Source organism: Pelecanus crispus, chromosome 12 (assembly GCF_030463565.1).
Source record: "Pelecanus crispus isolate bPelCri1 chromosome 12, bPelCri1.pri, whole genome shotgun sequence".
Taxonomy (NCBI): domain Eukaryota; kingdom Metazoa; phylum Chordata; class Aves; order Pelecaniformes; family Pelecanidae; genus Pelecanus; species Pelecanus crispus.
This window is the reverse complement of record NC_134654.1, coordinates 20,399,657-20,426,920: the sequence shown is the minus strand read 5'-3', so window position 1 is coordinate 20,426,920 and position 27,264 is coordinate 20,399,657. Positions and strand designations below refer to the sequence as shown.

Genomic DNA, 27,264 nt, shown 5'->3' with positions numbered 1-27,264 from the left:
CGCGGAGCGGCCGCCCCGCGGCCATCAGCGCCCGCGGCGGTGCTCCGCGTGACGCCACCCCCGGAGAAGGCGCCGATTGGTCCGCGCGGCCCGGTGCAATACGTGGCCGCCCGCGATTGGGCGGCGGCGCGGCGCGGCCATGGGAGAGCCGGGGCGACGGCGGGGCGGCGTGCGGCGGTACCGCTTCGCGGAGGGGCCGGCGGCGCTGGCGCTGCGCATCCCCGAGGTACCGCCCCGCGGGGCACGGCGCGACAGCGGGGCGGCGGCGCGGCCTTCTCGGCGGCGGGGCGGGGCCGCGCCCGCCTCCTCAGCGCCGCGCCGGTGTGTTTCAGGTGCTGGACTCGCAGTACGGCATGTACGTGTGGCCCTGCGCCGTGGTGCTGGCCCAGTACGTCTGGGTCCACAGGAGCAGCCTGGCCGGCAAGCGAGTGCTGGAGGTACCGCTGCCGGCCCCTCTCGGCACCCCTGCTCCTGAGCTGCAGGGCCGGCGTCCCCCCCCGCCTCCCTGAGCACGTTGCGGTTGCAGGTCGGTGCGGGCGTCAGTCTGCCCGGCGTGGTGGCTGCCAAGTGCGGTGCTGAGGTGATCCTGTCCGACAGCGAGGAGCTGCCCCAGTGCCTGCAGAACTGTCGGAGGAGCTGCCTGATGAACGACCTGCCCCACGTACCTGTCGTGGGACTCACTTGGGGGCGGGTATCTCCAGAGCTGCTCTCTCTTCCTCCTGTAGACATTATTTTAGGATCAGACGTCTTTTTTGACCCAAAAGGTATGTTAACGCTCTCGGGTATCTGATTTGTGACAAACTGCAAGGAACTTCGTGTCCAAGGAGGACTGGGAAAACTGTCAAGAGATCAGGTGACAGCCTTTATGGTGATACTGTGCTACTGAACTTGTTATTCTTGGGGTAATTGTAGCATTAAGCTGTCATAAATACCACTGGAGGGGGGTGAGTAGAGAATGGAGCAGATTAACTGCTTAAGGCCATGCTTCTTGGGTCTCTCATACAGGTGCAGTTAGTCTTGTATTGATTTTTAACTACCACTTCACATAACCAGACGATATGTAACTATACCTAGAATCCAGAGGCTAACCAAGACTGCTTGATATCCCCAAACTACACAGACTTTGAAGATATTTTAACTACAGTTTACTTCTTGCTGGAGAAGAATCCACATGCTCAATTCTGGACCACTTATCAAGTCCGAAGGTAAACTCTTTTGCATATTTAAGACTCAAATCCTAATTCCTGTCTCAGCTCTTAGTAAAGAGTGTTAACTTCAGATGCACCCCTGCACTGATTCCAGAGAAGCTCCTCCCAGATTGTGAATCAGGCTGGTATTAGCCAAGTAAATCCTCGGGGTATCAGACAAAAAAAGGTGGCCAAACCAGAAAATAATCTAAGAACCACAAATTTACTGTTGACTAGAAAACTGCTACAAACTGTTTTGTGAACTGTTGTTTTTAAACTTAGTGACAGTCTTCTACAATTGCTGCAGGAGTTATAAACTGGGATTACGTTTTCACACACTGGTATTTCCTCCCCTCAGTGCTGACTGGTCGATTGAAGCTTTGCTCTACAAATGGAAACTGAAGAGCATCCACATTCCCTTACATTCGTTCAGTGCAGACAAAGAGCACTTGGCCAGCTCTTCTCTACCAGGAAGACATACGATTGAAATGATGATCATCTCACTAGCAAGATCAGATGGTATTTAAGTTTATTCCACTTGTTGGTTCCAATACAAGGCGATACTTAACTGTTCACTGTAGCATGGATCTGCAGAAAACAGCCCTGTTTACAGCAAACCTCATGCGTATTTTTTGGGAAGCAGATCCCCTTAACAGTGATTCTTAAAACATGCACTGTAAAAATAAAGCTGTTCAATTGTTTAGCTATGGCTTTTGAGAAATTTGTGCTCCTCCCCAAAGACCATGTAATAGTTCAAAGACTCAATTCCATTATGTAAGCCACTACACAACAGAGCTTAACAACCTGAAAATCCACAAGATCCAACTTAAATGCATAACTTCAGCAATGAAGAAAAGTTAACTGCACTCTTTCAAGATAAAAAAATATCCCCATAAGATCTGTTTCCCAGGACTGAAGCTCTTTCCCAAAGATTCATATACAAAAGCCAGCCCCTTTATTTTTAAATGAATCTGCGTAGACTGCCACTAGCCATGCAGTCCTGGAACATACAAACTCAAGTTTGTAGAAAAGTACTTTTAATCCTCAATCAAGCCAGATTGCAAGAATTCAGATGTTTCCATTCCCATTTAACATACATGCATAACAAAGCATTATAACAACCCTTGACACGTGATGGTGTAAGTTACAATTCATTTGCCATCCAAATCAAGAAAAAAAGTCATCACTAAGATTAGCTACCATCAAGCAACAGCCTGTTGAGTCAGGGCAAGCACACAGCAAATGCAATTAGTACTGCTCAGTGTGTATCTTCCGTAACAACATCCAACGGACCTGTCTGATTCTGTATTTATAGTCTGGTGTGCAATACTTGCCATACAACACTTGGGTTAGTCACAATACTAGTTAAGTTTGCCCATAGTAATTTAAAAGCAACCCCAGTCAATAAAATTTATAAGCAGTAGAATGCATTCAGTTACTATATAGAAGTTAAACATTGACAGTATAATTGCAGAAATCTTTTCAAGCTAAAAATAAGCTGACTCAGACATTAAGTTGAGAAAAGTTAACACAGAAAAATGTTTAATATTAACTACAGAGACAGTGGGTATAGTACAGAATGTCTTAAGCAAAAGATACACCAAATCAGTACTTACAAAGGAATGAACCATTTTTCTTAACATTACATTTCTCGTATGTAAGTTCATATATGTAGGTTGGTAAGTTTTACCATTCTGGAAAAAATAAGGTGTGTATATCATCAGCTAGATGTGCTCACTGTATGCTCCATTATTTTTACGCAAGGCCCGGGTGACTGGAAGTGCAGTTGTCAGGCATTTTAATTAACTGGACAGCCATTTGTTTCTGCACGACAAGGCATCGTTACACAGGAGCAATCAGGAGAAAACAGGAAACAGCCAAGCACTCTGCACTGCAACACGCCACCTTAACAGCTAACCAGCATTACTCAACTGCTACACAACTGCGCCTAGTGCACAAAAATACATAAGAGAAGAGATTAGAATTGAGTCTGATAAAACAATCCTTTCAAATATCAACTGTCACCTGAAAAGATTTCTACCAATTTGAATTTGAAGATACTACTTGAATTCAAAGTTAAAAAAAAAAAAGCATTTACAGTACGTTTCAAATTGAAGTTTTGCAGGATTTTATTTAAGGAATGAAGACAAAATTGAGAATACTTTTTGACAGAGTTAGCTACTCAGCATATAATGGCTGCATGTTTCCTCAGTATGAAACTGGAGGCAGCAAGTTACCATCAGTTTAATTTCAAAGTCAGCACTATATAAACAAAAATGAAGTTTTACCTCAAAAATCCAAGCCAATAATGAAATCGGTAGTCGTTCACTTCACTAAATTACAAGAAATTTGAATAACAGCAACAAAATGGCACATAAAATGTAAAATCTGCCACTTCAGGCGCAACTTAAACAAGTAAAAAGTTAGACAAAATGTTACAAAATAACCTTTTCAACAGCTGGTTGCTCGTGCCAGGGGTCTCTCCAAAGGACTGAAGACGCAAGCGATCTTTTCCCCCTCAAAGGCGTCCTTTATGTAGATTCTCATTTATCTGATGCATCTAGGTTTGAAGAAAGAAAAGTTCAGCCAGGTTTCTACCTTGTCTCTTTTGGTTGTGTGGATCACTTCAGGTATACTTCTAGTTGTGTGTCAACTGGCTTTGCCTAATTTAATTAAGTTTTAGGAATTTCCATAGTGTTCCACCTCCCCCCATGTGTTGCTTTACTTCAGAGGCCAAATGTAAGGTTCTGTCAAAGTATTTAGTTACAAAGAAGAATAAGCATCAGGCTGTAGATCAAGCCACCATTAACTTCCATTCAGCCTGTTCAACAATAAATTATTAAAAGTTATGTAGAAATTATAAAACTATTACTTCTTTATAAAGACTTAACTAAACTCTAATTAGCATTCAAAACAGAAAGTGTGACTAATTTTGCTACAATTATCTAACTTCAGAGCTAGCTTAGGCCCTTTCCTTTTAAAAACAGGACCAAACAGTTTGAAGGGTTAAAGACACACTATCCTTTCCCCACCCGGTGTATCCTTAGATGCCTCTTCAAGATGTCGACTTGAGGAAAAACTGGTTTCCATGGTTTTCTCATTGCAAGGAATTTGCCACTTTTCTAGAACAGTTATTACCTCCAGTCAGTATAATGGCCACTGAACCGATCTTCCATTATAAAAGGATAGTGTATCTTTAACATTTAAAGACAAACCTGCTCCAATACACGCCCACAGAAACTGGTCCCTGGAGGATCAGCCAAATCAGTTAAAATCTGCAATACTGGCCAATATTCTTTTAGCAAACAGGAGACCGCAGCTTTAAAGGGGAAAATGCAGATGTTGGATAAATACAGTAAGAAATAGTCATTTTCATCATAGGTTGCGTCTCATACAATATTTTATTAAAACCAAGCCATTAATCTCTCAATAAAACATTTTCTCTGTAAAAAAATTTCTCTGTAGAAAGCCCTTCGGTATTAATTTCCCTAAACCAATAACCAAAAAAGCACTGCTCAAGAAAAAAAAAAGCTATTAATGTGCCCCGTTAGGATTCACTTGGTTCAGGCTATTAATACTCTAACAACTACCCAACACCCCACCTAAGTGCTATAATAAAGTAACATGCAACATGTGCTGATCCCGAGGTACATTACCATGTTCCTAGGAGGATACAGCTCCTTCTTCTTCCGGAGACTTGGGAGGGCTCTTAGACCTGGATCTAGAGTTGGATTCCCTCTTTGAGGCAGGGGGAGGGCTTCTAGATCTGGACCGGGATCTTGACCTGGACCGGGATCTGGAGACAGACGAGGACTTTGACTTGGATCTCCTGGCAGACCTGGACTTCGAGGTGGAGCGGGACCGAGAGCGTGTGCGAGACCGCGATTTGGATCGACTGTAGCGGGACCGACTGCGGGATCTAGAGCGGCTCCTGCTTCTAGATCGGCTGCGACGGCGTCTTCTAGGGCTAAAACATACCGGGGGAAAAAAACAGAGCATTAAAAGTTGAACAAGGCACAACAGACCTCAGCGACTACTTCGGGACAGGGAGGGCGGAACGGGACCCACGTGGGCAAGAAAACGAGCGTTAAGAGGGCGCCATTGTTCAGTGAGTGGCCGGGGGCTAAAACTACTACGGGGCGAAACCCTTCCGCTCCGAGGAACTCCACGTGCCTTCACTACTGAAGCCCTACTCCCCCCTCTCAGCCCCGCCGCGAAACTCACTCGGAAAAGGAAACAAAACGGCGCGGCCCCCGCTGGACAGGCGCATGCCTAAACCCCGTCTCCCTGCCCGATTCCTGAACCTCCGCTGCCCCCCGCACGCTTCCAGGCGCTCACCTGCGGCTGCGGCGGCCGTAGCCGCTGCTCCCGTAGCGGCGCGGCGGCGGGCCACGCCGGCTGTGGTGCGAGTCGGGGGGGCGGCCGTAGCGGGCCATCTGCACGCGGAGTTCGCGGCCATCCAGCACGGCCCCGTCCATGGCGTCCATCGCGTCCTCGGCATCGCGTTTGTCGTGGAAACGGACGAAGGCGAAGCCGCGGCTCTCCTTGGTGTAGCGGTCCCGAGGGATGTAGACGTCGCCCACGCGGCCGTACTTCTCAAAGACCCTCCGGAGCGTGTCCGGGGACGTACGGTAGGTCAGGTTGTCCACCTTGAGGGACGTCATGCCCTCCACGTCCGGCGGAGGGCGCCCGTAGCTCATGGCGGGCAACAGCCCCCGAGGGGCGGCGGCGGCCGAGAAGAAGAAACCTGAGGGAAGGGGGGCGAGTCAGGAGGCGGCGCGGCCCTGAGGGGGAAGCGCCTCACACCGGAGGGGGGGCGCCGGAGCGGCGGCCCAGCAGAGTCCAGAAAGGAGGGGAGCTGCAGGGCATAGGGGAAGGCCGTAGGGTCCTCAGCGGAGAGGGAGGCGCAGGCACCCACCTCGGGTCCGGAGGGGAGACGGCCTGAGGCCGGAGCGGAGACGAAGCGAGAGCAACGGCCGCCCCTGCCCGCTGCTGCGAGGAAATGAGCGGGGCGCCGCCCGCGCGCGCCTAGTTAACGCCACAAAATGGCCGACGGCGACCCGGAAGCGAAAGCGCCGCCCGGCGCGCGCTGCCCCGCCCGCCCCGCGCCCGGCGCCCGCCTCCCCGAGCGCGGCCTTCTCTTTCTTTTTTCTCCTTACCGGCCGCGGATCCCGGAGGCGGCCTTGGGGGGCGCACGGAAAATCGTCTTCTAAATTAATAACTCGCCTGCCGTTGAAAGTGACCGTTAAGGGGGCTCCGCCGTGACCCGGAAGGACTCGGCGGAGGCGGGGAAATTTTGAACAATGTGTGCTGAAAACGGTAAAAAAACGGAAATAAGGCGAGGCCTGTCTTTGCTAGGGGGAGGAGGGGCGCGAAAAGCCCGCCGCGTGAAAAAAAAGCGTTAACGAGGTGAAGCGCCTCTCGCGCGGGCGGGGAGGTGACGGTTTAAAATGGCGGACGCGGAGGAGAGAGAGCTGCGAGGGCAGGCGGGTGGAGGCTCTCGGCTCGGGCCGCTGCGAGGGCGCTTCCTCCGGGGCAGTTGGAGCTCCGTGCCCTTCCTGCTCCCGCCGCAGCCGGTTGTGCGCTGCGGTTGCCGTCGTGAGGCGGCCTGGCAGGCTGGCGTGGGCGCTCCGCGGGCTCCTTCCCCTCCTGCCGGTAGCGGTGCTGGGCGAAGCCGCCTCGGTCCGCGCAGCTCTGGACGCGCCGCGATGGATGCGCGCTGTGGTGCCTTGGCTGCGCAGCGTAGGTGCTGTGGGGCAGATCCCTGCCCGCACGCTGCCGGCAAGGCGAGCGAGCTCCCCCGGCTGCATCGGTGCCTGAGAGCGAGCTGTGGGCCGAGCTGGGAAACCTCAGAAATCTGCCTTTACACACAGCGCTCTGTGCAAGTTCGTGCTTTGGCAGCGTGCGTGGTAAAATCGGAACAAGGATGAGAATTAGCACAGCCCTTGTGTGAGGATGACAAGCAGATCCCCTGAGTTCTGTCTAGGGAATTTGGCAGAAGCTGTCCCCTACCCCAAAAGTTGTTGCCCTGTCATTTCAGGCACTGAATAAAATGCCTAAACTCCGAGTATGAACTATAATACCTAGTTCTCATTTTACAACAGTGATAAATGTTTCTACCCATCTGTTCTGTAACACTATGCTAAAAAAAAATAGAAACAAAGAAGAGACAGTTCTCTACTGATCTGTTTAATGACAGTATTGATATGAGAAAGAAAATTCAGTATTAGAATTAAAATCCTTATTCTTACTGTAATTATGTTTAATATTTTTTCCACTGAAAAAGTATAAAAACAAGCAATGACATCAATACAAACCTAGAAGCAATTGTTTGTTTCCTGCTACAAAAGACTTAAATAAACTAGTACTGCACATTCAGTCTTGCTTTGTGCTATAGTGTTCATTATTTTTTCCCCAGAGGATTTTGATTAAAACTTTTCTGATTAATCTGCTGAAACCCTTTCTCTAAGGAGAAATTTTATCTTTACAATGATTTCCCTAAAATGACGGGGTGGGGGGGATTCCCGTTTCACTAGTTTCACAGTCACTTCAAATCAATACCAGCTGCTGCCAAAAGAATTGGTCCAGCACACCTGCCCGGTTTGCTCTGCAGCTAGATGAATGCTTATGCTGGCACAAGGGGAAGACGGTGTGAGGGGGACACAGTGCCTAGAGGATCTTAAAAATCTGTCACTGTAAATTCATAATATAGAAAAAGAAGAAGAGGACTTTGCTTCTGTTAAAAAAATCCACCTTGATATTCTAATTGGATCTTTGTAAAGCAGCCTCTGAATAGTCATACTGATTTCTTCCACAAGTAAAAAAATCAATCAATCTACATTTTTAGAAAATGCAGCTCAGGGATTAAAAAAGAGTTAAATATGTAACAATACCTGGGATATGGATTTTATTTAAGTCCTTTACTGTAGGTAGCAGAGGTAAAATTTGATGATTCAGTTCAATAAATTCTGTAGTTCTTTTCCTTCCTCTTTGGCTATCAGTTAAGTGGAGCTGATTTAGCTGAATACTCCAATCCTGACTTGGAGGCCCAGCAGGATAGACATGGGTTAGTAACAGTAAAAAGCAGCCGTTCAGTTGATACAAGATGTGTGATCCTCTTTCAGTTTTGCTGACTCTTTAATAGAGATCTTAAAAACTTAAAGATCAATTGATTGTAATTTTATGATTTAGAAATACTGTGAAATAAAATACAAAGGCTATGTAATTACTGAAACCGAATGTTATTCCTTGAGACAAAGCAGTGAAAGATTATGAAGACTTTCCTGAGTCACTGAGACAATGAAAGGCAGAAGCACTGTGTAGAGCATGTGTGTTGGCAGCACCGCGATACTTAGTTTCTCCCAGGTGGGAAACTTTTTCCTTTTGGAATGACTGCGTGTGTGTTTGAATTCAGCTAATTACACAATTTTCTTAGACAGCTTTCTAAGACTTTTTTTTATCTTGCTGGGTTTTTCTTAGTGGATGGAGTTATAATTCTTAAAAACTACTACAAATCTTTTTTATTTTAAGGGTTGGAGATTTCTACCCTTTCAAGTAGAAAAAGTGTACCTTGATAAAACTTCATTTCCCATGGTGCACAAGGGCTTTCGAGGCTGGGTCAGCTGATCCAGATTGTGAAATGTTCCTTATTTCCTGTCCAACATGCGTGGAAATGACTGGCGTGTATGAATGTCTCATCTTTCCTTCATCAGGTGATTTAAAGCCTTCGGACCGGAATTCTGATCTAGAACAATGCAAGAAACTGAGCTGATTAACTATCTTGGTGTCTGGAAAACGGCTTCATTTTGGGGAAAGAGATGTCATGAAGAAGTAACATGCTGCAGTCTGCTCTGTTAGCTTCATGGGAAAAGGTAGAGAGAATCTTGATCTTTACCTTTTTACCAGACCTTTATCTTTGTTTTTTTTGAGTTACTGATTTTGCTGTACATTATTTAAGAGCGTCACCAGATCTCTTGATTAATTGATAGTTATGTCCTAGCAGCTGATAAGTAGCTCTAAGTAATTGTCATTTTTGAAGCTTTCTTTTTTGTTTTATTCTTCTTGCTTGTTTGTTTTTAACAGAGGTTAAGAGGAAACTTTTAAAAGAAAATAGAATCTTTCCAGACTGAAGCTGAGGACTTGGCAAGAAAACACAAAATGTCTCCTGAATCAAAAAAACTTTTCAACATAATTATTTTGGGAGTCTCATTTATGTTTATATTCACTGCTTTCCAAACATGTGGAAATATTGCGGTAGGTGTGAATTTCAAAACATACCACATTTCTGTCATAGTTATTCATCTTTTCTTGTCTTTCGTGTGCTCTAATGTAAGAGTTGCTTTACTTGGGATTTTCTAATGTGCAAGACACCTTGACATTTTGTCTACTTTCTTTTAGTTTAGTGTTAACTAGATTAAGTTGGTTAACTGGATAATAAAGCAGTTTATTTCTTCAAGATAGCATAGCTACATACGTAAGTGTGCCTGATTGCTTAGAAAGTAGAAAATTAATGAATCCTATCAATTGTTTGACTTTAAAATAGCGTCTGTTTTGACACTTGCAATATTTAACAATTGAATTATGTTGGACCCTACATATTTCTGATTATTCTATATAGTCCCTTTCAAAATATTTGCCTAAGTTGTTATTATTAACCGTGCCCCTAGTTTTTCCTAGAGTGTTTTTCCTAATTTAATATGTTTTTCTGTTCTAACTGACTCGACATTGAGGGGGAGTATAACATCTGACAAGTAGTTAGACTTCCACAATTGCTAGAACTGCCAAGTCACTTTCCATCTGAATAAGTAATTTACTGCTTTAGTATCATGTATCTCTGTGTGCTGAAGCAAAATTGGGCATAACATAATCCAAATTTACTATTAAAAGCAGACTGTACTCTTACTACTTAAATTTTTAGAATCCTGCTACTGAAATACTTAGCCCAGATCCTCTAACTTACTGAGTTGTTGGCATTGCTTTCAATATTACTTATATGCCTGAAAGACAGTTAGATTTCAACATACCTCTTGAGCGTAGAGGTCTTACAGCTTCTCTTTTCTTGTATGCAGGAAGAATCTTTTCTGGGTTCGGACATATAAATGTCCTTCACTGCATTACAGAAATAACTACTTAGGATAGTTTTTGTAAAAGTCATAGCGCAGTGTGGTACTGTACATGAGTACAGCCCAGTGATCTTAGAAGTGCTGTAATGAATTCACAGTGCCTAACTGAATTGGACCTAGTGATCATGCAATCATGTAATTTATTGTCATCAAAGTCATTACAAGTGACTTTCAATGAGATCTGCCTGCCAGTCCAACTAATTACATGGTCTCATGATCACTAAAGCTGATTCAAGGGAAAAAAAAAGGAACAGGGAAATAACGGGAAATTGAAAAGAACGGAAACTTATCAGAAGCTCATTGTTAGGTCAAATTAAGAATATTTTGAAACTTCTTCTTTTTTTCCCCACTTTTTAAATTAAGATAGTCATACATATCTACCTAAGAGAGGTGTTTTGTGAAACAGAAGTTTTGTGAACTATTTTAAAGTCATGTTATAATCCTAAAGTACTAAATACTGCTTCAAACATAGATGCTTCCCTGCCAAATATTCCTCCACCTTCATTGTGGAGGTGTTGTGAGATGTAATTAACACTTTAAATTATTTTAAGTACTTTGTAGAGTCTATTAATGATTAATTCTAATATTTAATACTGACTTCAAACTGATGCAAGCGTTCCTAGACTACAAGATATATTCTAACATATACTATAACATATTATTTTTTTCCTCACAGCAAACTGTTATCACAAATTTAAACAGCACAGATTTTCATGGCAGTGGCTACACAAGGTAATTTACACAGATCTTACTACTTTGTTCCTTGCAGGGTGAAGCTAGTTATAATTCCATCTGGTAGAGATATACTCTCAAGAGATTGTAATCTTCTGCTGACTTCACAATTTAATAACATACTTAAAGCAGTTTAAAACATAGTCTTCTCACATTCACTCTAGTTCTACTCTGAATTATTTCTAGTTGAACTACATATCTGTTTTGCATGTTTTCTTTGTAGGGAGAAAAAACACCATACAGTCATCACATTCTCAGCATTTTATCTTAGGAGATAAAGAATGTGGAAGTTTTTTAAAATAAATAAAACTGCTAACTAAGGCCTTCGTGGTTTGCCCTTGTACACCTCTGTGTGTTTGTATAGGCTAGTGTGGATCAACTTCCAGGAAATACTGCAACGTAAGTGTGAAAGGAGCAGTCAGAAAGACAAGAAGCAAAGCCATGAAAAGCCATTCTGTTTGTTTATTGCACTGGCATAGCCAAGCTTGCCAAGCATGATCAGGGACTTTTTGTATGCCAAATTAAGCTGTCATACGGGAAAACATGGTTGCTGCTTGGAAGGGTTTACTGTCTTAATTTAAACTAAAAATACAACTGGCACAAAATATACCTATACAATTTCTCTGGTGTATTTGGCAGAAAATGAAAATGTCACTGATAGACAAATGAGGTTCTGGAACATCCTCCTCTAGAAGTACTAGGCACAAAATACAGTAACTGTTGTTAAGGTGCATTTTGACAAATGCATGTTGTATGTTACAAGATGTGCTTGCCTGCAATAGTTTGGGACTCTATTCAGCAATCCAAGAAACACTGTACACTCCTATATTCTCATATAGAGTGCAATGGGTGAAGGTAACAGAAGAAAGGAAGGAAATGTTTGACCATGAAAGTTACGTAGTTACTTAAGTTACGTTTGTACTTAACTTGATACTTTGGAGTTGACTGAACGTTCTTAAATCAGTTGCACTTATACCCTATCTTTTAAGTACTTAATCATCTTTGGTGTTTATTTATGTAGCATGTCCATTATTTATGGAGTATTCTCTGCATCAAATCTTATATCACCTTCAGTGGTTGCAATACTAGGACCTCAACTCTCCATGGTTGTAAGTGGCATATTTTATAGGTAAGTATTAATTTGGAATTTTTGTCTGCTTCCTTTGAAATCTTTTTTCCATTTTTTCACACCTAAGGCTACCATGCCATACATGAAATTGTACTGGCTAAGGCAGGCAACTCTCTGTATTAGTAGAAGTGTAACTGCAGAGTACTTCAGCCTACTGGAAACAGAGTGTATTTTTTCTACCGCATTTCCAGACGTTGCTGACTGTGGAGTTCAGGTTGTAGTCTCAGATTAATGACTATATGAACAAAATTCCACATGCTTAGTGGAGTAAAAAGATTACCTTTTTTCATGTGACTTGAACTATTTTCCAATGTCACTTAAGAGAGAGTAGCTGATTTAGAAGAAGCCAAGTGAGAGATCTGATTGTTAAAGAGCATTGTTCACGTTAAGTCTATATTCAATAAACTGATCTGTTCTATTCTAGCCTATACATTGCAGTTTTTATCCAGCCTGCTACATGGGCTTTCTACACTGCTTCTGTTTTTATTGGCATTGCAGCTGCTGGTAAGCATTTTTCTTACCCTGCTTACTATTCTTTCCTACATTTGAATATACCTCTAAAATGTTTTTATTTCCTGAGCAATATATTCTGTATATTTCAGTACTCTGGACAGCACAGGGAAATTGCTTGACTGTAAATTCTGATGAAAACACCATTGGAAGGAACAGTGGAGTATTTTGGGCACTCTTACAGTCCAGGTGAGCTTTATTTGTTAATCTTTTTTTTTGTTGTGTACACATTCTACTTTTTACATTCTTTGATAAGTGGGAGACTGCATCTAAAAATACTGTACTGGTACCTTGCAGTCAGTGAAGTGGGAGGGAAGGCTGGAAGCCACATTTCTATTGCTATTGTGCATTACAGAACAACAAATGAAAGTTACATATTGCAAGCCTCTGCTCTCAACATGCTAAAAAGATAAATGTCTGTTAGGGGAGCATTTGACATATGTAACAGAAATCTTGTTGATTGTGGAGGGCTGTGCTAATTTGTGTCAGGATCCTGAGTGCACTAATAAGCCCTAATGGCCCTGAACAACCTCACCTGGGACCTCCACCACACCCTTCCCATCTGCCCATGGGCCCAGGAGCCCCATTTAAACTCAGCCCTGGGCCTCCAGTTCCTCTGGAGCTGCTTTGGATGAGTATTGGTCTCTAGCTGAGCCATAGTTGTGCCCATGCCTGGCTGTGGGTCCTGGTGGTCTAGACCCCAGTCCAACAGACTGACTTCCTATATTGGCTTTGTTCTGCCTTGTCGCTGTGGACCTGTGTGGTAATGACCTGACTCTGGCCTGTAGACTGACTTCCCAGCTTGACCTCATCAACACGAACTTGTATGATGGTCTGGACTCTTGGTTGACCCTGCCTACAGTCTTTTGCTCTGCCCTGCTTGCCTTGCTTGAGTACTGTGAGGCTGGGCTCTAGCTGACAAGGAACCTTCTCTGCTGGATGTGTTATCCCCCTTGACGCTTAACCCCCCTTCCCTGAGGGAGCAGCCAGACCTTGCTGCTTGCTGACAAGTTGAAGTGCAGATAGTAAAGTTGGACCTGGCAGTCAGAAGTCAGAAAAGAGATCTTGTTGATAGTTCTCTGATATTAAGCTTCAAGCGCTGCAACAACCAAAAAAGTCAACAAAAGGTTTGGCATCGAGAAAGGCAGTGCGAACAAGGTAGTGGACGCTGTGTTGCTGCTGTTGAGTATTTTGTGTGGATATGGTTTATGCCTCTTGGGAGAGTGTAATGTAATTAGGGTACAGGGAAAAATAACAAAAATACCCAAGAAGGTATAGCTGCTGACTTGGAGAGACTAGAAAGGCTAGGACTCCTTCCTTTGGAGAAAAAGTGTCTGAGGAGGATTATACTGATGGGTTACTAAAACATGAAGGCAGCAGGTGAGTTGAATGTAGAACTGTTGCTCACCGAATGCTGCTGTACTAGAACTGAGGTCACTTGGTGAAACTAGATGAGGATTGGTTTGAAGCTGATCAAGTGCTTCTTTATACAATGGGTGATTAAACTTTTAGGGCTCGCTGCCACAGGAAGGTGTAGGGTTAGATGGTGTCAGCAAGATCAAAAAGGGATCGAACAACTTCATTGGCAACAGGTCCACAAATGGTTCCTGAAGAGAGATACCTTTTACCACCCCTAATACAGTAATTCTGGATATTGGGAGATAATGAGGGGAATGGATCGCAGAAAGTGCTTAGGCTGGTGAGCTTGCACTAGAAGGCATTGCTAATGCTGCTGTGGGGGCAGAATTAGTAGAACATCAGTCTGAACCAGTGGCATACTTCTTGTGTTCCTTAAGTTTCAGGTTCCAGAATTAACATATGGTATGTTATCAGAGTAGCAGTTTCCACAAACCCAATTAATCATGTGTTTTACAGCGAGTAAAATGCATGGCTTTACATTAGGAAATGTGACTCTAAGGCTGTTTCAAATCACTTTTCATTCAGAATTACTGTATTTTGGGAAACTGTAGGTAGGAACACAGCATTTCCCTTGAACTGTTAACAACCAATTTAGCATCGCTGGGGCAATACTTCAGAAAAGACACATGACTCTCCTAAGGAAGTATTACAAAATCATCTCCATAAATATGTCAGCTTTATAGCCTATACCCTTCCAAAATTAGAGAGAGAGGCAACTTAGATGCAGATTTCCTCATTTTTGTCTTGTGTCTTGATAGCCAGCATTATGGGGAAGGATCCTCTACTGTGTTTGAAGTTTTGTACAGCATAAGCAGTTTGCATGGAGAGTGAGTGACTAGTGTCTTTATTTCTTTCACAATTGCACAGTACTATTTTTTTGCATGGAATAATATTACTGTGATGCTACAACCTTAATCTTACCACAAAAAGTGCTGTTCACCTTTGTTGTCCTTTTTGTTTACAGCTTGTTTTTTGGAAACCTCTATATATACTTCGCTTGGCAAGGAAAAACTCGCATATCAGGTGGGTATTGCTTGTTTATATGGGAGGCCATCCTTTAAAATATGGTAGCATGAATAAACAGACGAAATGATGAACTGGACAGTGGCAAGGAACTTACACAATAGTAGACATTTTTTTTTTCCAAATTTATTGTGAGAGAGACTCTATTTTTGGACTATAGTTTTGATTCAGTGTTCTGTGGTATTCACAGCCCTTGTATTACGTATGTTGCTTTCCTGCATGCAATGCACTTTGAGTACCTTCTTTTAGGATATTGTCTATAAAATTCTTCAGAATGCTTTAGAATAAGGTTTTCCACAATAGCTACTCTGGGATTTCTGCTGTGCAGACACGCTTATGCTAAAATACACATATTTTGGGAGAAAGGTGTTCTGGAATGGCTGTATGTTTAATATACATGCTGTCCTGTTCCAAAGTAAGCTCCTGGTGGAGACTGTCCTTCTAAATCAGATTGGAGACTGATTAACCTATGAAATAAAGGAAAAGGAAGGAAAACCATCCCATTTCACTTCATGGCTGCACTAATCATTGTGCTGGCACAAAGCAGCAGCCAGGCAAGAGGATGAGATGTGCAGCTGGACTGAGAGTGGGCTGCTGTTGCTTAAACTGGCAGCATTGCTGGAAGAGCGTGTAAAGAATTCAGTCTTCCTTTCTTGGCATAGTTTATGAAGACTAACTTCCTAATGGGATTGTAATTAATACTATAGGTTTTTTGGTTTGGTGTTGTGCTAGACTACTAAAGACCAGGAGAGAGAATGGTAAACTTAATATTCTTAAGAAACTGAATAGTGGTTGAGACTCATTGGTTTTAAAGCGGAGATTTCTACTTAAGTAAGCAAGGCAAGGTGGGATGGTATCAGCTAAGAAAATGGCAATGGTGAAAATAGAGCAAAATGTAAGACTTTAATTATAAAACCTGAGTATTGCTAGAAAACCAGATTTTTGTAAATAAATAGGGTTGATTGTAATTTAATGACTGTGAGAGTTTTCTTTATTGTAGTGTTAAAGCAAAATATCTACTGGAATGGTCAATTCTTTTAGCATTTTAAAAATGAGGATACTTCTGCTGTAGTCAATCAGGAATAAGATGTTGATTTTTAAATGATAATTACCAGGCTTCAGAAATACTGCCACGTTGAGATGAATAGTTCACTTCGTGTCTCTGTTAGAGCTGTCTTCTCAGGTTCCCCACAGACATTGGCTTGGTAGCACAGCACAGGTTAATTTTTAAAGGTCAGCTCCCACATTCCCTCATCTTTAACACAAAGGCTTAAATGTTATTGAAAGTATTGGAAAGACTTTGAATCTGGTGGGCCTGAAATTCTGTGCGTTCTAAACTTCATTGCTCTTTCTAACCACAGAATAGAGCAATTAACTATGAGGGACTTCTGATGTTACATCTCCCTCCCCATCTTTAAATGTCTTGAGACTCCTCTTTATTAAAAAATGTTGGTATCAGAAGATCTGACAGTGTTAAAAAATCAATTCTTCCTTCCTTTTACTACCTAAATGAAAATTTTACAGGTATTTCAAGGTGAAGCACATATTCTCTTTTTGATCTGTAATCATACACATTATTTTTAATTGATATAGAACAATTTTATGTTTGCCTTTAAGCTAAAGTAAATACAAATGTAGGCAATATCTTCAGATTCATACACTAGTTCGGTCACAACTATTAGCTGTTTCTTGGCTTTTTTTTTTTCTGCTTAGTATTTGTAAATGGGAATGACTTCTGTATTACGGACTTTCCCGTGCCAAACAAGTTGGTTAGGGCAGCAGAGCTCGTGCATAGGGCAGCAATTACCTTCCTCCAGCTGCACACTGTACGCTGTGTCAGTTAGGTTTCAGTGGTTTTAAGGCCTTTGTAGTTTACAAGCCTACTGGTTTATGATGTTACAGTGCTAATATTTCTGATGCTGGTAAAGAGCTTTTTTTAGAACTCTGAAGGGTTTTGGGGTACTTTGCTGTGCCCACTCTGAATTACATAAGTCTTGAAAGATGTGCTTGCTTCTGCTAGAAATTTATGCACTTCCTTTATTAATTGGCTCCTCCTTGGTCATAGCCTTTGCATGGCAGAAAATGCAAGTGACACTCTTTTATATGCCGATATTTTATTAGCATCATAAAACTGAGACAGGAATTTGCCAGCAGCTGGGTACCTTTTGCTCCATGTGGAAGGTAAGTTAGAAAATTAGTATGCATTTTAAACACTGTTAGGTGGTATGTCTGTATTAGTTCTTTGAAGGTAGCTGAATCAGTTTGAATTGCTCTTGCACATCTAGTTATGACTCTTCCTTGTTTTTCCACAGAGAGTGATCGCAGAACTGTCTTCATTGCTCTGACTGTTATCAGTCTTGTGGGCACAGTTCTGTTCTTTCTGATTAGGAAACAAGAGGACACAAAAACTCCAGGGGAGGAAGGTTCTGCTAATGAAATCCCAGGGGACAGCTCGTAAGTGCTTATGGCAATAACATGTTGTCACATATACTTGTTTGTGCTCCTGCTCCACAACGGAACATTGTGCATTCACTTTCCCCTCTACACTGGAAATATGAATGTTATGAACAACCTGTAGAATTTACAGATTTAGAAATGTCTGTACTTTAACAAATGAGAATTAATGTTCTTTATATGACATATATTCAAGGGTGGAGTGCAGTAGTGCACATTAAGTTTTTCCATTAATAAGTAAGTGCCTTTTGGAAGATACCTTTTGCCTCTCTTCTCCACTGATTATTGTTAAACACGTATCTGACTTTCATAGTCTGTCTTGCCCTCATCAGCACAGTTCATAGGCTGGAATAAGCAGAAATTACTCCCTTTTTTAAAGTTATCTTTTATGTAATGAAACATGTTTTTCATATCTTCCCTAAATATCTACATGCCACCCTGATAAATACATCAGAAATGCATAGGTACACAGATAGATAGATTCAGTACAGTTTTGCCTGAGGCATCAGTTTAAATATTTTTGCTTTATTTAAAGAAAAATGAAAATGTTAGAAAAACATCAGTAAGTATGCAGTGAAAATATGTTCAAAGCTAAAAAGCTCAGAGGAAAGATTCTGTTAAGCAGGTTAATTTTTGAACGGTGTTCACTAGTGCAGAAAGCAAATAAATTTTGTGGTTAGTAGTTTAGATTCTCCAAAACCTTTAATAATGTATTAGTGTTATTCCAGTATATAGTACTAGCTAGAGAATGTACAGAAAATTTGAAAAATTAAGCTGCCTTCCAGCATAGTGATACAGTGTGGTTATTCCTTTTCCATTTTGACCAAGTCATTTATTTACCCAGGTCTGCACAAAACAAAATGACAAGAGCAGTGGCTGCCTTCAGTAAGTACTCTTTCATGTAAGAGTTGCTTCAAAAAATACTGGCATATCCTTTACAGCTTTCCATGATTTTGCTGATAATGTGATCATGTACAAATCACTTGGAACAAAAACTTGTGAACAAATAAGGTTTTAAGAATACATTCCAGTTATTCCACTTCAAATACAGACCTTTGGGGTGGTCTGCTTGTACAAATGACTGCCAGATGGCAATGGTTTTCAGACCAGAGATGACAGTTCACATAGGGACACAGGACTGATGAGTTTTGAGCCTGATAGTTGTCTATGTGAGCATTTGTGATTTTGAGCCTAGCCAAAATGGGGCTTGGAACTGGAAAAGCTTAGGAAGCACTGACCTAACGTGTGGGCAAATTATCATTGATGTGTGATTGGTGTGAGCAGGCTGTCTGCGCTTCAGAAGTGCTCCTTTCAGGTGACAATACCATACAAACCAAGCTTGACTGCAAGCAAAGAAAGTGAAGTAGACTTCACTTCAATTACATACTAGTATAGGCCAGGAGAAATTTGGAGGGGTACTCCCTTGATGTAGTTTCGGATCCAAGCTACTTTACAACAGCTTCCTTATATAGATGAACTCAAAAAGAACAGGTGACCACTTGGGAAAGCTAGTGCATGAAAGTGTTTTTTTGTTTTTTGTTTTTTTTTTTAATTCAGTAACATAACAAGATAAAGAAGTTTTTATAAGTTGTTTTATTTTGTCATGAAATGATACCAGGTAAAAACAACAATTTTGAACTGGAGCATCTGCAGTTTCCATTGAAGTTTGATGTGGTCTGCCTGTGACTTGTTAAGTTTGTTTTGAAAGCGTGGTGATCCTCACTGAGAATTTAATTATCCTTTTAGGAGACAACCGCCATGAACTGAGAGAGAGTACCAAAGTACAGTGAGCAGAAAATTGTCTGCTAATTGAAAACTGTGTATCCCTTCTTTAATATTTCCCCTCTTACATTTCCTACAAAAAAGGATTTCAGATAACAGCACTTCTTTCAAAGGACAAATCAGGGTTGGTTTGTTTAGCACTCCGTTTACTGTAATAAAGTCACAGTTTGCATAATTTTAACCTATTTTTGCAAAGAGCAAAAGAAAGTGTAGATTGTCTTAATAGTGTTATCAGTTATATTAATTTCTGTTATAATGTCTTTACAGAGAAATCTATAAAGCTGAGCTTCACCAAAGAGATTCTGCTTCTCAGTGTTACAACAGCCTACACAGGTATGAAGCAAGCAGAGTGTATAACCATGTAGCAGTGTCAGGGTATTGTTTGGAATTTTAACTCCGGAGCAGGATTGCAATTCCGTATCTCTGCAAACATTACTTGAATATTTCAATTAACTTTGAACCAGTCACGACATTTTTGTGTTCTGGAAAGTGTTTCTGTATGGGAGGAGGGGTGTGCCTAAATCTGCAAATACTGACAGATGGTTGGTTCAGTACCATTCTGAGTCACGCAAATTGAGGGTTAGGCAAAATGTACATAGCTGGTTTTTATGTGATTTGGCATTATCCTATCAATAGGTTGTGATTGTTTAATGCAATTGCACTGTATTTGAATTCAAACTATTTTTGTAGAATACACTTTTCAGTGTCCCCTCCATTGAGGTGTCGGATATTACTCTCAGTCTTCATTTTAGTCTTGGTTATATTGGGAAAAAGTTTAGCCATTTTCAACTATTTTTTGTCACTAGTATTTGCTGTGGCAAGAGCTCTCTTTCTTTTTAGCAACTTCAGTTAAACCTGGTCTGCCATTATTAGACCAAGGTATGAGTTGTAAAATAAAAATACATTTATTTTTGCCATACACTAAAGTGATTCTTCCACAAAAATACTAAAAATGTTCAAAATGTTACTGGGACCCCTTAATGGATTTTTGAGGGGTTTCTTGCTCCTTGTTTGGCTTCAGATGTGGTTGTGTTCATGACCAAGTTTTAGGAAGAATAGATACATTTTCAGAACCTCAGCTCTGAGTCACTGTTATGAAAAGTTGTTGTTAGCTCTTGTAGGTGAAAAGAAAGACTTGGATGCGAACAAACTGTAAACAGTGCCATAACATCTGCCAAAGTTTGCAGTCAGCTTCTAGTAGAGAAATAGCAATAGTAGCTATGAAGTCAGTTTGTACCAACCACTACTTCACAGCATTTTCAGTGTTGTGTTAACCCAGATTAACTAACTTGAATTCCTCTTAAATGTTCAGTGCAATAGGAATGTGAAGCAAGATAACAAGGGAAGGGAGTCAGTCAGGTTTTGTCTGATTAATCTGCAATTTGATCTTAAAGGTAGCAGAAAAAAAATCAGTCCAGCTTGGCAAAAATAGCTGCTGCCATCTGGTGGCTCTTGGCCAACATTGCCACTTTATGTAGGCAAATATAAAATACTGTAAAGGCCAACAAAAGCTTTTCTTTCCAAAATTAATGGTCGGGTTGTTAAGAATACTCAAAGTTCAACCCTTTTTGAGGGGTATATGTGGTTCATATACCGTGTTAGGTAGCCTGCTACTGCTAGACCAGGATATGGTGTACCATGTTTTTGCAATAGCAAAAGACAAAGCAGGTGAATTAGAAACAGTTTTATTTTTGAACTGTTTTAATTTGTTTAATCATAAGTTTGCAGTGTTTTAAATATACTTTTTATTAAGAAACTGATATTTTTACACTGCTTGCTTATAGTCATGCTAGTTGGACTCAGCTATGCTACCTTTCCTCACAGTAATGGCCATAGAAAGAACGGAGCGTTTTAAATAACAGTTGTTCTTTCTCAATTTTAGTTCTTTATGTATAGAAAAGCAGCAGTCTGTTTTAGGTATCTTGGCTCCTTATTGGTATTTGGGGATGCAGGGACTTTCTTAAGAATGCCATAACATGGGCGGGGGGAAATCTTATGCTGAAATTGTGCTTTATTTCTTCAGTTACTTTAAGTGTTATTTCACATGGCAGTTTTCATTTCAATGAAATTCCAGAGTTCTTGAAAAGTAGAAATATACACTATATATAGGGATTGTGTCAACAGAAGCAGTACTGAACCTAAGTGCATGTGACACTAATTAGTGACACTGTTTTTTCTAATATAGTTTTTGTAAACTGGCATAGGAGAATATCATAATTATATAGTTTAAAATTCCCTGCTTGCTTCTATTACGCATACCTCAAATATATGTGAAAGATACTTTAGGGAAAAACAGCCTTTAGACATAAAAATTTTTTTATAACTTTCATGATAGTTCGTCTATCAGTTTTGTTTGGTTTCTTTCAAAGGTTTGGAATTAACGTTCTTTTCTGGAGTATATGGAACATGTATTGGTGCTGTGAATAGGTTTGGCAGTGAAGAGAAAAGCCTTATTGGTCTCTCTGGCATTTTTATTGGTGTTGGAGAAATTTTAGGTGAGTCTAAACTTACTACCTTATAGAGAAAAAAGGATTAAGATGCAGTTGCTCAAAATGTTTGGTTTTTTTTTTATTTAACTGATTAGTGTCTTTCAAGCTTCCAGCAATGATTATGTAAACAAAAAATGAAATATTAGAAATAAAGTTGTCAACGTGGTTCCCTATTGCACTGTTCCCTATTGTAGTGTATAATTATACACTACACCATGCAAAGTGAACGTGGACTAGGATGTGAAATACTGATGATTATGAATCCTAAGATTTTGCGTTCTTTTTGGGTTAGTGCAAAGAAATACGTAAGACTTAGAATGAGAAGCATTAGGCTACAATGTTATTAGGGAATTTTCAGTATTTTGATATTCTGTTTTTAAATAGTATTCTGTTTACATTTTTATTATTTTTTAAGTGATGTAATTGTTTTAAATTCATTAAAAAAGTATTACACTGAAGATTTATCTTTTTAAAAAAGTTAGCTTGTGTTAAATGAGATCTGTTATTTGAATAAAATTGAATACAGGTGATGTTCATTAAATAATTTCTTTTTTTTGCTTAAACTCAAGTACTGCAGTATTTCAAAAACAACAACAACAAAAAAAACCCCACTGTCTTTGTTCACTAGCAGCTTGGATCCATAGAGATGCATGTTTTTGCAATTAAAAGAGCTAAGCACAAGGCCATCCGGTTTCACTTAGTACTGTTGCAATACTGGAGGAAGCAGTTGCTGCTGGGAAAATACTTGCAAAAAAGGTTAAGTGTCTTCATTGGCAATCATCTGCTAAATCTCCTGCCCGCATTTCCCAGACATCTCTAGCAACCCAAAGGTTATGCCATCTGGCAAATGGGGCTGGCAGATCTGGCAAACTCCTTGGGACTTTTTTCATGTCTTTCAATCTTTCAGTTATCCAATATGGGGAAGTTTATAATCTAAGTTTTCAGCTTCCCTCCCCCCAGTATTTTAAGTTTGGTTCTGTTCTTTATATCTGCAGTTCTGATTTAATTATCCACTCTTTTCAACACGTACAGGTGGAGGAATCTTCGGTTTACTGAGCAAGAATAATCGCTTTGGTAGGAACCCTGTTGTGATGCTAGGCATCGTTGTCCATTTCATAGCCTTTTATTTAATTTTTTTCAACATGCCAAATGATGCCCCAATTGCTCCTATGGAAGGAACAGATGATGTTGCTTATATGATTCCAAGGTATGTAAACTTTTTCCTGTGGCTGGTATAACTCAAGATACATATAAAGAACACGTTCCTCTAATAAAAAACTCCTTGAAGCTGCTTTTCTGTGTAGTGACTAACTCCATAGAAAGGGCTCTCAGGAATTCTGTTGTTATTAAAGGTAGATATTCTCCCAGTGTGCACCCAATTTAGGAATTTAAATGGCATAAGAATAAAAAGCATGAGGATGTTTGGTAGCAATTCTGTTACTTGAGAACTGACATTCCTGACATCTAGTACAATAGTGAGACCAGCAACTATTGTACTAGGTGTCAGGAATTCAGTTTATTTTAAATCAGCGTTGGGCTCGGTTTTACTACAGCAGGGGAGCACCAGCCTTGCACTCTTGCACTGGTTTCCAAAGTCTTTGAATGCTCATTGTCAAAGTGCATTTGATCTAACTGGAGCCATGCTATGCCTGTCACTTATACCACTCGGTGTTAGGGGAAGAATTTAGGGAGCTTTCTTATCTGATCATTTCAACTTTCTTTTGGGGTGTATTTTTGCCAAGTTGTGTGAAAATACAGTGGTGTCAGTTTGTGCAGACACAGCTGCTAACTTGCAATTATAAGCATTTGTGCCTGTGCTGGTGGCTATTCTTTATTTAACTGGAGTATTTTTCTGCAAAATGAATTGGTATTTCTCTAATATTCCTGCAGCTTTTATGAACTCGCCATGTGTGTCTCAGCTTTTAATCACTGCCTTGTGGGTTTTGTGGCTCCAAGCACCAAACTGAGTTCTTCTAGTGGTTTTAATTCAGTGCAGAATTGACCGCAGGTAACAGTAACAGAAGTCTTAGCATTCAAGAAATTAAAATCTGATTAAACAAGCCTTTCCAGTTCTTTTCCAGTGAAATTAAAGTTTGGTACCTTTCTTCCATTCTCACTTTTCAAATAAGTCTGCCAAAAATAGCTTATAGACGTGTAGGCTGTTCGAACGAATGCCTTTTAAATTTGATTCACTTTCTCCTTCAGCAAAGAGGTGGCCATATTCTGCAGCTTTCTGTTGGGCCTCGGGGACAGCTGCTTTAACACCCAGCTCCTCAGTATTTTAGGATTCCTGTATTCAGAAGACAGTGCTCCTGCCTTTGCCATCTTTAAGTTTGTTCAGGTATTACATGACACAGCCTTTTCAAAAGTGTGACTGTTGGAATGTTGTTGAAATACTGGGCTGGGTTTTTTAATGAGCTGAGAAGTATTATGTTGTTTCTGCAAAGGATTTCAGCCTGTTTTTTTATCTTTCACAGGAGAGAAAGAAGTTTTTAGGTAGGAGTAGCTTGATTGTATAGCTTGGTGTGATAATATAATCAAACTGCTATTACTTACAAGTTTTGAGGGAAGTTAGAAGTGTTGGGAATTGTAGTTTAAGTCAAAAGGTTAGTACAATTAACCAGACTTGGGCTTTATTTAAATAATCATTTACCAAATTTATTTACTCAAAGAAATCTTTGACAGAGGGGTGTGAGTTAAAAGGAAACAAGTTGTTTAAATAGTAGTTGAAGAGTTTGTGGATGTTGTACCATATCACTAGGAATCATCAGGTGGCTATGCAGACAAAAGAAGAATTAAGTAATGTTTATCTGTCCTTGAGTTGTCAGAATGCCAAAATAAATGCATCTATGCTAGCTGGAGACTTGATGAAAAGTCTTCATACAATGTGAATGTGACTGCTGTGTTTTGGATAGATTGCTTCACTCACAGGCATTAATCTTGTTTGGTACTGAACTTTCCAGATCAAGATCTGTGTTGATCACAGGTGTCGGTAGAAAAACAGTGGTGCAAAGTTTTGAAACTGTTCATGCATGGTCACACTAATAGCAAGCTAGTGCTGGGAGCAGGGGTCAGGATGTGTCTAGTTTAAAAGATGACAGCTGCTTGCTTCAAAAAGGTGTATATTTTTTTTTTTCCTTGTGCACTGCTCCATCTTTATATCCTTCTCAGTGATACGTAAGAATTGGAGATAGACACGGAATATAAAGATTCTTTATATGAGCTCTAATGAAAACTTTACCTTTAAAAATGATAGATTGCAAGTAAGCAACACTTGTCAAAGCCTCTAGCTATTTTGATATAGAATAGTTTGTGATGCTGTAAAACTAGAAATAGTTTTCTGGATTTTGTCTTAAAGCCTTGGCAGTGTCGTTTCTAGACAAACTGTTTTCAAATACCAGAGAACTGCACTTGTGAGATGCTACAAACACTTTTGAGTTTTATGTTCACTTTCTGCAGTGAACACATTTAAATAACAAGTAAAAACTAAATCTGCTGTATATCACATCAAGACATATGTTGGGGTATAATGAAGTTTTAAGACTATATATCTTGTACAGAAGCATACTACTGAGAGTTGCATATTAAACTGCATATGTCAGTTTGATCCTTTTATAGTAATACTACCCTGGATATCTCCACTGATAATGTTTTTACATTGTGTGTTTTCTCTCAGTCCATCTGTGCTGCAGTTGCATATTTCTACAGCAACTACTTCCTTCTGCAATGGCAACTCCTGATCATGGTGGTTGTGGGCTTCTTTGGAACGATTACCTTCTTTACAGTGGAGTGGGAAGCAGCAGCAGCTCTTGTTGCCCGTGGCTCGGACTACAGCAGCATTTGATCTAGATACCGTGCCTCGTCTAACATAAGGAAGCACACAGGGACATCTATTGTGAAGTGATGCGAGAAGGTGAAAAATCAAGTTGCTGCAGAGGTCAAGATGGAGGAAGCTACTGCTAAATCACCATCAGTCTAACTGAATGTGAAACACGGGAGGAAAAAAACGCTAAATCCAAAAGGCTTTTTTGCTTTAATCAACTGAGTGTGGTATGCATGTTCATAAAAATCTGGTATTAGAAATGGAAGGAAATGTAGAGATCTATGTATTGAACAATTCTGTCCTGAGACATACCTTTCAAAATGTAATTGCCTAACTTCACTACAAAATTAGTTCTGGTTTTTCCCCTTAAATTATTTTTCCTATATTCTAGTTCTGCAGACACTTGAATTCTTGTATTGAATGAGTGATATTTTTATAAGGTACATGATATTGCAGAGAGTGTCTGCACAACTGAGAAATCAATTTGTCATTGACTTTTTCAACAATTAGGTATGTAGAAGTATTTCTGTGGGAAATACTGCCTTATTCAGTATCACCTAGTTCCTTGTTTCCCAACCATTTGTTTATTAATCTACTTCATGTGCTTAAATTTTATCAGATGCTTTTTTTTATTTTTGAAGAAAGTGGATCAGGTTATAGTGTGACATGAAAGATTTTACAAGAAATTGAAGAAGTTACCCTTAGCCATCTTAAGGATGTGATCCTGAGATCTGTGAAGTACTGATAATTGAAAACAGTCTCTTGGTTCATCATCTCAGAATTGAATTGTGTTGGCATAGCTGCTGAAACTTTCTCAGGGTAATGCTATATGAAGGACCATAAGACATGGCTCCCCTCCCAGATTCCCAAATAGTTCTTTTGAGTTCAATGAAATTTTCATCATAATCTGTAATGGGAGCATTGTCTAAGACATAACTTTTTAAAGTACAAATTGACTCAGAATGTGAACTGTAAGAATAATCTTGCAGTGTTTGTTCTACTGCGTAGTCTAAAAATACCTGAAATGCTTGACGTAAGTGGTTTCATTCAGTATATTTTGGGAAGACTGTACTGTAATCTTATTCTGCCAAATGTGAAAACAAGGATACTAGCATAGTAACTAAGTTTTAATCCAAAACTGTTATAGATGATATCATACAGGCAGTGAATGCAACTCACCTTGATTTTTATCTGTCTACATGACTCTGTATTACCTGCAGTTATGTGTGTCTGCTGGGCAAACAAGATGCAACCAAGAGCAGGTATGGAACACTGAGAAGGTGTTTTTAGACACTCCACTATGTAGCTATTTTTAGAAAAGTACCATTTGCCAACCTTTTTTTTTATGCACAGTCAGAATGTTAATGTCTTATCTTTAAAGACAAGTAAAAAAAAAAAGTCGACTTATGTGTCAGGAGATCCTGCGTGTTACAAGTACATAGGTGTACCCGAGGTAAACTCTGTGAGGGGGTATGGTATCTCTTGTGACACTTGCTGTCGCTTTTGCTCTCACAGAGCATGTTAACACACACTCCCATGAAGCATAGCCCTCTTCATGCACAGTAAAACAGCAGAGAGGGATTATTTTACAGGC

General features: G+C 40.5%; 3 protein-coding genes across 8 annotated transcripts; 2 read left to right on the top strand and 1 right to left on the bottom strand.

The window, feature by feature from the left end:
- Window positions 1-338: 338 nt before the first annotated feature.
- METTL23 (methyltransferase 23, arginine) lies at window positions 339-1,725 on the top strand. The gene is made up of 4 exons (XM_075719931.1): window positions 339-437; window positions 527-764; window positions 1,121-1,205; window positions 1,546-1,725. Exons 1-4 carry the CDS (start codon window positions 354-356, stop codon window positions 1,712-1,714), a joined length of 576 nt encoding a protein of 191 aa, XP_075576046.1. The 5' UTR covers window positions 339-353; the 3' UTR covers window positions 1,715-1,725.
- Window positions 1,700-5,921, bottom strand: LOC104030239 (serine/arginine-rich splicing factor 2). 5 transcript variants are annotated; one of them, XR_012831544.1, is made up of 5 exons: window positions 5,526-5,921; window positions 4,844-5,154; window positions 4,403-4,506; window positions 3,635-3,747; window positions 1,700-3,135 (listed from the first exon to the last, which is right to left on the bottom strand). XR_012831544.1 is itself a non-coding variant. In XM_075719930.1 (3 exons), exons 1-2 carry the CDS (start codon window positions 5,885-5,887, stop codon window positions 4,851-4,853), a joined length of 666 nt encoding a protein of 221 aa, XP_075576045.1. In that variant the 5' UTR covers window positions 5,888-5,921; the 3' UTR covers window positions 3,299-3,747; window positions 4,844-4,850. The 5 variants fall into 5 exon arrangements, 1 of the variants encoding a protein (XP_075576045.1); XR_012831543.1 differs by lacking the exon at window positions 1,700-3,135 and adding an exon at window positions 4,220-4,309 and having other exon boundaries at window positions 3,299-3,747; XR_012831542.1 differs by lacking the exon at window positions 1,700-3,135 and having other exon boundaries at window positions 3,299-3,747; window positions 4,220-4,506.
- Window positions 5,922-6,337: 416 nt separating this feature from the next.
- On the top strand, window positions 6,338-27,062 carry MFSD11 (major facilitator superfamily domain containing 11). 2 transcript variants are annotated; one of them, XM_075719898.1, is made up of 15 exons: window positions 6,338-6,506; window positions 8,900-9,058; window positions 9,270-9,440; window positions 10,986-11,041; window positions 12,063-12,170; window positions 12,595-12,674; window positions 12,773-12,869; window positions 15,064-15,122; window positions 17,435-17,576; window positions 18,421-18,461; window positions 19,626-19,691; window positions 21,728-21,853; window positions 22,880-23,054; window positions 24,053-24,188; window positions 25,524-27,062. In XM_075719898.1, exons 3-15 carry the CDS (start codon window positions 9,345-9,347, stop codon window positions 25,689-25,691), a joined length of 1,350 nt encoding a protein of 449 aa, XP_075576013.1. In that variant the 5' UTR covers window positions 6,338-6,506; window positions 8,900-9,058; window positions 9,270-9,344; the 3' UTR covers window positions 25,692-27,062. The 2 variants fall into 2 exon arrangements, with proteins under 2 accessions (XP_075576013.1, XP_075576014.1); XM_075719899.1 differs by having other exon boundaries at window positions 6,338-6,596.
- The last annotated feature ends 202 nt before the right edge of the window (window positions 27,063-27,264 follow it).

Coding starts and splice junctions, on each gene's coding strand:
- METTL23 (XM_075719931.1), top strand. CDS start 354: ATGTACGTGTGGCCCTGCGCCGTGGTGCTGGCCCAGTACGTCTGGGTC. Junction 765..1,120: donor CGTCTTTTTTGACCCAAAAG/GTATGTTAACGC, acceptor CAAACTACACAG/ACTTTGAAGATATTTTAACT. Junction 1,206..1,545: donor ACCACTTATCAAGTCCGAAG/GTAAACTCTTTT, acceptor TCCTCCCCTCAG/TGCTGACTGGTCGATTGAAG.
- MFSD11 (XM_075719898.1), top strand. CDS start 9,345: ATGTCTCCTGAATCAAAAAAACTTTTCAACATAATTATTTTGGGAGTC. Junction 15,123..17,434: donor AGGAAAAACTCGCATATCAG/GTGGGTATTGCT, acceptor GTTTTTCCACAG/AGAGTGATCGCAGAACTGTC. Junction 21,854..22,879: donor TGGTGTTGGAGAAATTTTAG/GTGAGTCTAAAC, acceptor CAACACGTACAG/GTGGAGGAATCTTCGGTTTA.
- LOC104030239 (XM_075719930.1), bottom strand. CDS start 5,887: ATGAGCTACGGGCGCCCTCCGCCGGACGTGGAGGGCATGACGTCCCTC. Junction 5,155..5,525: donor TACGGCCGCCGCAGCCGCAG/GTGAGCGCCTGG, acceptor GGTATGTTTTAG/CCCTAGAAGACGCCGTCGCA.